The sequence below is a fragment of the Leptosomus discolor genome, chromosome 1 (genome assembly GCF_034619465.1).
Source record: "Leptosomus discolor isolate bLepDis1 chromosome 1, bLepDis1.hap2, whole genome shotgun sequence".
Classification (NCBI taxonomy): domain Eukaryota; kingdom Metazoa; phylum Chordata; class Aves; order Leptosomiformes; family Leptosomidae; genus Leptosomus; species Leptosomus discolor.
Window position 1 is genome coordinate 3,946,321 of NC_141391.1, and position 11,868 is coordinate 3,958,188.

The 11,868-nt window shown below is 46.0% G+C and overlaps 1 protein-coding gene across 7 annotated transcripts in view; it reads right to left on the reverse strand.

Annotated features, from left to right (window-relative positions):
- The window catches only part of PAK1 (p21 (RAC1) activated kinase 1), a 29,225-nt gene extending 25,535 nt beyond the window's left edge, over nt 1–3,690 (reverse strand). For all 7 annotated transcript variants that reach the window (XM_086475686.1, XM_086475693.1, XM_086475663.1 and 4 more), the window contains exon 1: nt 3,501–3,690. In XM_086475686.1, the coding sequence (XP_086331812.1) occupies nt 3,501–3,690 (190 nt within the window). The remainder of the gene's footprint in view (nt 1–3,500) is intronic.
- Nucleotides 3,691–11,868: the final 8,178 nt, after the last annotated feature.

The window sequence follows — 11,868 nt, forward strand, 5'->3', positions numbered from 1 at the left end:
TCCCAATTATCTTAGCTTCCTGCAAGCATTTCCTACAGCATCTCAACCTTTTGCGTTTTCCCTGACTCTCAACAACTCTTCGGGACAGCTACCACAAACTCACGCTAAAGTCACTTTGCCTTAGCAATAACCTTACAGCAGGTGGAACCATAATTGCTCTGTACGCTGTTTTAAATCTGCCTGCCTGCCTGCCACCCTCAGGGTTTTCTAGCACCCAGGCTGCATTCACCATCAAGTGAACGCACATGAAGCTGGCGCATAAATTCAGAGATTTTCCTCCAGCAGTCTCGGAGGACAACGAACTTAAGAAGCTTTTGATCCAAAATCTGACAGATCTAAAAGCCTAAACTTATTAAACCGTTAATAACATAAATGCTTTTTGTAGCAGATATTTATGTCATAGCAGAAGCTATAAGATAAAAAGAATTAGAGACGGGCACTCCCAGTCTTGCTGAACACTTAATCCCCTTCTACAGTGATTATATTATTCCTGCAATGAGTCAAAAAGCCTCGAAGACTCTTAAATTTAAAAAAAAATAAATAAAAGAGAAAGCATGTATCTGTTTAAGAACGCCTACCTCCCACTAAGTGCTTTATTCCCACAAATGCCTTACCACCTCACATGTTTGATGCTGTTACAAGAGCCACCCATGAAGTTTCCTTATGATGCTCTGGCAACTTGAGCTGCAACTAGGAAGCACAATATCCTTACTGTGAAGTAAGCCCGAGGGCCCATCCTTGAAGCATACTGAGATGAGAAAGGTCTTGTCCACTGGTAAGGTTGAGTAAAGTGCTCCCCTTGTCACCACGGAAAGGGCTCCCAGGCATTGCAAACGGTCACCTTGTGGGTAAAACCCTGCCTCTCTGCAAAGCTGCAGCTGAGCTCAGAAAAGCTCAAGAGGAGGGAAATACGCCACATTCAAGTCAAATTCACACCCTCAGCTAGGACCCTGATGAGCCCTGAGCCCAAGAAACCTCAGATGTTCACAACTCCTGTTCAAAGCAACAAGTCACACAAGCTCTGCATCCATTTGGAGAGGACCCACCCGGTATTAAGCCACCAGGTTTTTTAAATGCCAGTTCGGGGGTTTAGGCTGGGACAGAGGAAATCAGGACCATAAATTATACCCTAAATTTTGCAGCCAGAGCATGACACCTCCAGAGCAGCCTGGCAAGGGGACATAGCTCAACAGAAGCGTGCAAACACGTATGAGGCCCAAGATTTAAGCCCCGTGTGTCCTTTACACCACGGCTCTGCTCATGCACAGTGGTAGCACAATGGAAAAGACACTTTCCAAAGCACCTTCAGCTAGTGCTGCCCTTCTTGATGCAGCAACCTGCAAAAGATGCCCTCAAGATGTCGCTCCTTGTTTGCCTCCCCTCTGATCTGGACCCTCAAGCTCTCAACAGGTCTGTCACCTGCTCCACACCACGACTCCGTGTGTTCAAGCTGCACCTTTGCATAAAGCACAACCTCTTCATCATCTTTCCCACTCACCCTTTATAAAGCTCCAGTACTGTTCCCTGCCCAGAGTAAAGAGCTACCGCTTCCCCAAAGGGACTGACAGCATCAACTTCGGCAGCTCTCAGGCTGCAGCATCAAAGCCCAAATCCATATTTGCCAGCAAAATTAACCGCTGAGCACTTCAGATCTTTGCAGGCTCTTTGCAACCCCAGCAGAGGTTAAACACAAATCACTGGCTTCCCTGGGTAAACATCCAAAGATCGTGGATTTGCCCAAAATTACATTCCTCTACTTGAATGGAAACCAACTCCACTTTTAGTCCAGCCCAACTAACAAATAACACACAAATTATTTCAGGCACCAGCCAAAGAAAAGTGCCTGAACACCTGGTAATTTCATTAACATTTAAGCAGCAGGAGGCACTGGGAATTCAGTTGTCATCACGAGATTAGAAGAAGTTTTCATGAGATGAAAATCGACCAATCTGAAGTGAAGGTGACAGTGTTAAAGGTATTTTTTTGCTCGACAGGAATAGAGGACAGAAGCAACCATTCTCGTTCAGGCAGGTGTATTGCAACAGAAGGCTCTGCTGGGCTTGGCTAAACAAAAATCTCTCGTGTTTCGAAGCATCTGCCACGTTGGCCAATCTTCAGTAAATGCAGGCATCTTCAAATCAGCGGCAGTCTGTCTGTTGATTTTGCCCAAACCGTTCACTTTTGCAGCTCTCCTTTAAAATCCAGTTCAAGCTCGCGTTTCCGGTTGTATTTCTTTTACTCTCTTACAAATTTCATGTGATTTCTCTGCAACTGGTGAGCCCAGAGATTTCAAATCCCCACTCCCTTAAGTAAGCCAACACAAAAATCCTGCAGGTTTTTAGGATTTATAATGGCAAGTTCTAACGGAGATCCGGCAAACTTTCAACATTGAGTTCATGGGTTTCTGGATTGCAGAATCAAAAATCTACGTTTGTATAATAATCCAAAGTTGCCAAAAGGTACCAGATAATCATAATGAATGCTGCAATATTTTGTAGGAAACGAACCTACATCTTACTTATTTAAGTTGGTGAAGCCATCACTCCAATCAGTCTTTTTGCTAACAAAAATTATGGAGGCAGCCTCCCTCCTGAAGATACCTAGGCTTGACTTCATACCCAGTGTCCAGACACCATTGCCATGCAAACTCTACAAAAAGCTGATGTATTAGAAAGAAGAACTCCAAAAAATAGGTCAGATATAAAAAGAAACTAGCACATATTAGGGGACGGAGATTTTTTTTTTTTTCCTTACATCACTTCAAAAGATTCATGAGAGTTTTTAAAATATCCTGATCTTAAAAATTAGAATTTCATGTACAGTTCACAGTTCCCATCTCCATTTCCATCTGTTAGTCACTACCACATGGAAAATTCCTTTAGCTCACGAGAAATATGCACGAATTTGCAGTAACCGATTATTCTTAACAGCAAGTAGACAATGCCTGACCCGCACGCTAGAACACAGTAAGTGACCATGCAGTAACATATGACAGGCCTGGCAGGAGATGGCCTGTTAGTCACGCTTAACTCAAAATATTTGCTGTTTAAAACAACAAACAAGCAAAAGACCTCCCCCTGCTCCCCACCAAAGGAACTGCCAACGCCAGCTTTAATTGGCCAGTTTGTAATTGATACAATAATTCATGATTTTCAAGACCACTGAAGACAATCCAGGCTGGGAAGTGGCAGAGCTAGTCCCAGTTTTCAGGGGCACTGTTCTCATAATTTAAGGAGAAAAAAAAGAATTAAAACAAAAAAAGGCACGAAACAGCATAAGCAGGGTGGATTAAATGTGGCAAGATTAATCATTAGAAAAAAACAGATCTACAACCAGCACCTTATGGTGCTTCAGGTTTTAGGAAACAGTGTGTGTTGTACCCCAAAATGTCATTTTGGGGTACAACACACACCATTTTCTAAAACCTAAAGCATTGCTAAGCATCAGGTGCTCAACTAAAAGCAACATTCATGTTTATAAGAAGAGACAATACACTGTACTTTTATCTCCTGGTAAAATAGCTCGGTAAAATCGGTCCTTCCTTTTCTTTTCTTCTGGGTTTGGAGGCAAAGGTTTTGAGCCATGGTTTAAAGTCCCAGCATCTTTGCTTCCCGATCCAATCATAGTGCTAGTATTTCTCATTGGAGGAGCAGGCGGTTTGTCTTCTGCTTCAACTCCATTGTTCGACATCTTCAGCTGGGGAGGCCGTTACTAGGAACAGGAAAAAGAAAAGAAATAAGAAGCCTCATTTACTTATTTTTTTGTAAACTAGAATCAGAGACTGTCAAGTAAACCACAAGCAGGTATTTGCAGATGAGCCTGCAACCTCATATCAACACAGACCCAGTCTCAGCACAACAAATTCTACCCAAGCTACAGATTTTTTTCTGTCAACAAGACAGTTGGTTCAAGCCTTTTGAGTTATTGACCCTTAAGAAATGCCTGTTTCAGGATACAGATAATACTCAAGCAAACTATGGAGCAGAAGTGCAGGGTGGGCAGGCAGAGCAATAAATACGAGGTAGCAAAGAGCAGGGATACCCAAGAAGAGCCAACAAGTTGCCAGGCTCCTAAGACCTCTCAGATCCATGCTAGATCCTCTAAAAACTACATCAAAGGGTTTGCATCAGTCTCCAGCACAGCACGATATAGAGAGACCGAAGTTTGTGCTCAAAGAGGTTTGATGCAGCTGCTTAAGTTCCTTTGCTAAAAAGCTGCTGAAGTGGCTCAGAGGCAGAGACGGCCGGGAAGCTGCGGAGCTGTACCCACGTCACCTCAGACGCAGCGCCGTGGCCTTCGCTGGTCCCCAAGCTGGCCCAGGCCCTTCCACGGCAGCGGCACGCTCCAGGCACAATTCAAACTGGTGGAAAGTTGCCTGCATTTTGTTCCGTCGGAGGGGTCAAACAAAACGAGATCCCCAACACACACGTAAATCCTTAAGTAAATAATCCCTGCTGCGGGGATTTAAAGACGGAAGCTTTGGAACAGGGTAATAGATTATTCGGCAACAACTAGCTTGTTCCACCCAAATGAGATCAGCGTTACTCCAGACGCAGGCTGGCTGCAGCAAGATCCTTCTGGAAACTGGAATTTGCCTGTGTTACGTTCTCCAAGTTGGGAGTTAACTGCAGAACAAAGGCCAAATCAGGAACAGCTTCGGTTTGCGTGCAAGAAGCAGTTCCACAGCTTTACAAGTTTCAGAAGCAGTAAGGGAAGATGTTTCGCTCGGGGAGCGTTACTGGGTGGCAGAAAGTCCAAAGCAGTTTGCTCTCCGCAAGCGAGAAGTCCGGTTAAAAGCCGAGATCACTGCTGGCTTGCAGGAAGCTGCTTTTCCATAGGATGGGACTCCGAGGAACCACACTGGGTCACACTCCAAACAGATCCCCCAGCCACGCCACGGTCCTGTGACGGCATTCCACCCAGCCAGCCTTCAAAGTCTTCTTTGGCCAAGCTACTGATGTAACTAGCAAGGTTCGGACCCAGGACACACTGTTCTCACAGCTGAGGGGAGCTAAGAAAGGCAAATGCTGCCTGCAGCAGGCACTCAGCAGCACCATGTCGGACTCAACACGTTAGACTGTGCTGAAAGCAGCGGTTCCCTAGCTGTCACCTGCCAAGCTGTGGCTGGCCTGCAACCCCACCTTTCTCCTCCACTTATCTGGATTCCCAGGTTCTTCACAGTTGCTTTTAAAAACGGGAGGGCTGGCAGGATTGCGCAGCCCGTACGGCTTTGGAGACGCCCTCGCGCACAGGGAGCTTTGTCAGAGGTTTGACCCCAACCCCGCTTCCTCCCAACGCAACTGTGCAATGGAATTTTAAACGACGGGCTAGCATTTGGGGTATTGATTTTAACGGTGGGACACTCCTGGCATTTGGGAGGGGTGGGGGCAAATTAGCTGTGCATTTGTCTGGGTGTGTTCTGGCATGTGCCCTGTGCATCTCCCACCACTCATGCTTCAGCCTCCCACCATTCTCCAGTACAAAATGGAGCAGAACTAAGCGACAGCTGGAGTGCCAGCCACGAAGTGGTGTGAACGACTACTCTCTACTCTCCCTGCCTAAGCAGTGGGGAAAAAAAAAAAAAAGTCTAAACTAAAACCCAACTGGTAAATTTGGCAGCCACTGCCGCGCACATATCTTGTGCAACATGAAGATACCGAGGCCTCGCTGATGGGCTTCACATATCACGGTGTCAGTGCTTGGTACACAAGAGTTGCATTCTTTGCACCGATGCTTGTTGAGCCATGAGAAAGCAAATCGTTGGGACGGTGCTAGGAATATGCTACAAGTAGGGAAGCAGAAGGAAAAGGAATGTCAGCAGCTCTATGCCTGCCCAACAGCCTTCCCCAGGAGCAGCACCACGTTTGCTGCTGCAACACCCTGGTTTACCCCACGGGGGTTTGAATAAAGGTGGATCCAAAGATTCCCCCAGCGGCCAGACGTCCTGGAGTTGCAGGCATGGCTGAGATGGCAGGAGAGACTGACTCATTGCTGAGTCCTTCTACCCACTGAGCAGAGAGGTGGGCAGGTGAGAATCAGTGCTTGCTACCTGCTGTCAGAGGCACAGGACTAAGCAGGGGACAGAGTAAAATTCACTGTATTGGGGAACGGATGCCACATCAGACCGAAGGGCGGTACAAGGAAGAGAACAGAGCAGCACGTGGTTCCAAGCTGGAGAAAAAGAAGTGAGAAGAGGAAGAACACGCACACACCGCCCGCCACAGATTATAGGCACAGGCTGAGGCTGGCCTAGTGCTGGGGGAAAAAGAACATAAGCAAAACAAAAAACAAAGCAAAACAAAACAAAAAAGCATCCTCACTCTCAGTTCCACCAGTGCAAAACCCCAAGACATCTGCTCCCAGCTTCTTCAATATAAGAGAGATTTTCAAAATCCCTCGGTCAGAAAGGATAGAGCACAAGTGAATTACTGCTTTACTGCAGGGCCAGAAACACTGGCAGTACAAGCTCTTGTTTATCTTACATTACTCCCCGAATGAGCAAGTAACTGCTGAGAAGTTCCATAGTTTAACAAACAATATTGTTTCACACCTACTTGATAACTGCAACTTTCATGCGGGTAAAGCCCATAGTATACCCTCTCCTTTCTTCTCCATCGCGCAAGCCCCCAGACCTTCCTCCTCATCAAAGTCTTAGTTTGGACTTACAACCTCTATTTAATCTGGTTGGAGATGGGTGTGTGTGTGTGTGTGTGTGTGTAAGAGAAACCCTTCAACCCATAAAACTGAGTGACTGGTTTAACAGAAGTTATCCCCTGTAGTAGCAGCCCTATTTTAGAGACTTTCCAGAAGCTTTTTCCCACTACATATTTAATGGGAAAACCAAAAACCTGCTTACATGAGTTCTCCCAGTGATACAGGGACACAGTCTATCCCCAATCTCAACATCACTGTACTTTAAACTTCTGTTGGCTTCAAAGTGCGTAGATGAAACCCTGTCCTGACTGAATCGCACCCGCCTCTCCAGGGCTTTACAGCAGAGCTGAGCCCTCAGAGCACAGAGCCATACTGAGTGGCTACAGAGGCGTCCATCTCCCTCACCGTGGCCTTGTTGACTGGGCAAATTCTCTTCTTCCAAAAACACTCTCCTGCCAATTCACACACAAGCAGACTTTAAACAACCCCTCCAATGCAGAGCATCAGGCAATTGCTTCACCAGCCAGCACATCAGGGCCATGACACTGAAGTGAGCCACGCTGCTTGCGCGACCCGTCCTAACAGGAATGCAAAGTGTCACCGGACCAAGTTAGTTCCTACTTCACACCAGCATGACTGTGCTTTGAGAAATTCATCTCATGTTTCCACGGCAGGATTAAGTGAACAGTGGAAGCAATGAAACAGCCCATGAACTTTTCAACTGCAGTCAGACGAGGGAATACATTTTAGCTGCAGAGACAATTATTCTCAACTACTATATGTATAAAAATACCAGCACCCAAACCAAACCCCACAGACACCACTAGGAAGGCATAGTCATGATGTAGGGCTATTGTTTCTGCAGCCATCTGGGAGTACTGAAAGTTCGGGTTGTTTCAGCACACAGTACTGACGGAAATACAAGTTTTATTACATACTGCAACCTATGACTGCCGTTAAGTCAAGTTACAGAGGTCTTCAAATGCTCCCTTCCCCTCCCCATCAACTTTGGACGCCCATTACCTAAATTAGATTACCCCAGGCTCCACAGAGTCAAGCAGCAGACCTGACAAACTCTCACACCCACAAAACACTCCTGCAGGCAGGCAGGAGTGACAGACAACCACGCACAAGGGGACGAGAGACTCAGGAAACCACTTGGCAGTCCACGACAGAGCAAGCGGCGGCATTGAACGGAAGATGGCACCCACCAGTGCCAACAGCAGCACCCAAGAGTTCAGAGTACACAGACATGCAAAGATCTTAAGCAGAGATGGCTCAAAATCATGAAGTCTATGCCTGTAGTTTTCCTGTAAGACAGGCACAGCTCCTGAGCCGTTCATCTAGCAGAGTGGGACCCCAACATATGTGGAGCCTTCTGGCACTACTGTGTGTAACACACAGGCACACAAAAGAAAAAAAAAAAAAAAAAAAGAGAATAAAGATGCTCTATTTATGTCATTTTTCCTTCTGGTAAACCACATCATTTCAAACCTGATGCTCCACACTGAACTATAGGTTTCTATCAAGCTGGTTGTGTTTTCTTTGCATTCCTCAGCAAGACAGGCAGATGACTGATTGCTAAAACAGAAAGCAATTAGAAAGTCAGAGAGCTGAAACCTACGCTACAGTAGATGCCATAAAGATAACTATGTCCAACGCATGCTAATTGCTGGAGTCAACATGAAAACTCATAAAAGAGCTGTCTATAATTCATGCAGTCTGGCAAGGCAGTAGCTGTAAGTTACTCACTACAGTTGAATAAACTATATTAAACAAGAGAGCAGGGAGGGAGATGCTCAGCAACTGTTTTTCTCTCTGTGTCTACTACCTCAAGGAAATCTCACATTTTTCCAAGATGCTATTTTTCTGCTGTTGCCAGGGTGAGGAAAGGGTGTCTTGCCCACAAAACAGGCAGAAGGAGTCTTGACCTTTCATTGAGTTGATCCTGATCAGAACAGCTGTTTTACCGCTGCACCAGCATCCCTGCACCCTTCCACCCCACGGCTAGAGATCGCTCACGCACACACACAGTTAAAGTCTCCTTTCTCCTTGCGCTGCCCGGGTGGGAAGGAGCACGGGCTGTCCCCTGCTCTGTTCAAACACATTGCAAGCAGCAGATTCCCTCCCCGTGTGTCATGCTTCTCTGAAAATCAACAGCAGAATTCACCAGCCGGGTTTTGACACAGGATGAAAAGACGCTCACTCGATTTTTCTTTATTACTTTACGCGGGACTAAGTCTCAAACGCAGTCTCACATTGCAGTGAGGGCACCCCACACACGTTCCACCTGCAAAAAGAGGCAAGAATTGTCCTTTTCCTCCACCCGACGTTGGATGGGATCTGGGACACGTGCTGTCACACAGAGAAAAGGGCAGCGGCAATACACACTCCCTGAGGGACGACAGACTGATTGTCACATTTAGAGCTGATTAAAAAGCCAGAAATGGTACCATCTAGCTGTCTCCCCAGCCAGCTACTGCACCTCCGAGTGCTGGGCAAGTGTGCCAATTAAACGAAAATAAGTCAAGGCCACCAATGCATCAGCCCACACCCAACATTTACATGTGAATTAAAAAAAAAAACAAAACTCCAGGTTTTCATAAAGTTCTAATAAAGAAAGAATTACAAAACAGCAGTTTTCGCTCATCTGTCTTCAGAATTTACCTGTTGGGCACCCTGCAGGTGCTGCCAACGCCCAGAGATGCAGATGAAATTGCTAAATGAAATGAAACAATAATCACTACAAATGAAACAATAATCACTACAAATAAGCACAGTTTTAGAAGAGAATGCAGCCACTGTACAGCCAGAGTGGGTGGGTGTGAGGAGGGGGGAGGGAGACACACTCTCGTGGCAGATGGCCAACTCCTGGTTGCCGTCTTGCTCCACTGCCAGCGTTATTTCCATAGCGCTAGACACAAAGGATGACTGACCAGTTACAACTCAACAGGAATGCTGAAGGACTCCACCGCTTGCAATTTTAAAAGCCAAGAGACTGGAGGGTCCTTTTTAAAAAAAAAAAAAAAGCTTTTAATTCAACCCCAACTGTTCGGGCTAAATGCAAGAACTGCCGGGTGGGGATCCCCCCAGCCCGTGTTTTGCAGGAGGACATGGACATCGCTGCAGCAGGTGCTGCTTCTGGGCAGGAGAGCTGCAAAATCTCTTCCTGGGCAGACATACATGCAAACCCATCATACCGCACAGACTTGCTTCTAAAGAAGAACAGACTAATTATAACCGTTCGATTCCTAGCAACAGAGCAGAGTTCTCCTTTCACTCAAGGCAGCTTCTTTCTTTTTGGTTTTAAATAATCAAGGCCCAGCTTTCACCAGCCTCCACGGTGTGGGCCCATGCGTGACTGCTGGGACAGTAACCCAGACGCACAGAGGATTTCAGTAGCATTGAGGCAGGTCAAGCCCTTTCCACTGGATTAGGCTTGAATCCAAAACTCTGGAGAAGCAACGCCAGCTTAAATTGCCGTGTTTCAACTTAGCTTCCGTTGTTTCACAAATAACTAGCAGCATCAAAGAATAACCATCTCACAGCCAATGCCAGTTATGCCCAAGTACCTGGAGTCCACGACGAACTCGCCCTATTTGTGCTCCAGCTGGGTAACTCAAGCTTTGAGAGCTGCAGAGACCAGCTCCGCCTGCTGCCACCCCCAGGCAGCAGCCTGCTCATTTTGACCTAGCACTTACCCCATTTTAACAGCGCTTTTAAACAGCCCAAGAGAAATAAATTGCGTCCATATTTAAAAAAAAAAAAGAAAAAAGAAAAGAAAAGAAAATCCAAGCTGAGGGAGAAGGAACCAAGAGTATCATTTTTAAAAGCTCTCAGCCCACAAATCATCCTCTTTATTTCCTCATCTCCAGAAGGGCTGTCTCCCCTCCCCCAGTTACATGCCTGAACAAGCAAGTTCGCTGTTGCAGATGTCAGGACAGGCTCCTTTTTCCAGCCCGGTACAGAGCAGCCTTGGCTCCAGTTCCACTTTTGCTCACAGGAAGGCAGGGCTTCAAGTCAAAGTAGTGACTAGAGTCGGCGCTTGCTAAGCAGGGTGGGAAAAATAAAGGCCTTTTATGTTAAAGTATACCCAAAGCCCATATAAGCAGGTTTCCTGGAGGAAATCTGTGTTCCAGAGGAAATGACTAGATGCAGCATAAAGAAAATATATTAACACAGACAGTTAAACACACCCCCGCTACCCTCCACGTAAGTTACTTGGCTTTAAGTCCAAACTGCACATTAGCAGCAACAGCAACTGAAAGCAGCTGAATCATTAATCATTCTTCCATTCAAAAGTTGCCAATCCAAAAGATGAACACAGAGCACACGGCTCAGAATTAAGCTCCGCTATCCCCTAATGTGGAATAATTCCCAGTGCAACGTATTCACGTTTTAAATACACCCAGGTATTTGCAAAAACTGCACCTTGTTACATGCAGAGATTGAACACCCGCCATTTAGCAATGGGGGCGGGGGTAAGAAGTGTGTCAGAAAACTAGAACATTGTCAGGTCAAGTCAACAACATCCCACACGCACAGAGGACACCGTAAGGCAGTGGTTAGCGAAAAGCCACGGTATGTAAACAGCAGAAAGTTTGCATTAACCTGTGAAAGGTGAGTTTTTCTGTGGAGAAGAGATACCAAGACAAGAGACCTGCAAAGAGGAAACCGATGTTCTTAAGAGCAAAACTCATTCAACTCCCTTCTCGTTGGGAAACTCAAGAGCAAAAAGACAACACGAGCATCGTTAGCAGATGAAGCCATCCAAAAGCCTCAATTAGAGGGAGTGGGAAACGCCACAACAGTTCAGCGCTAATTGGAAATGCAAACATTTATCATCAGAGTAGCACTCGCTCCTGTGTATAGCTCCATTGTGTTCACCGCAGCTAATGACAGTAGGAAGCTCTGTGCTCCGTAGTATTTATGTAACGACTGGCAAAGCTGTCACATTCCCTTAATTGCTCGCCAGGATTTTCATACTGGCAGTAGTTTTCAATTAAAGGAAATCGCAAAGATTGCTTCAGTTTCACATTGCTTCGTTAAAGTTTTGGTTCTTCTTCAAAGCTGGGGAAAGAGGAAGAATGAATAATTCTCCCAAGACAGAATGAGCTCTGCATCAAACATGAGCTTTTTGTAGACAAACTGAACTGAGAGACAAGGAAAGCACGGTCAAATACCCAGAACTGAAAGACCTAATTTAGCATCAGC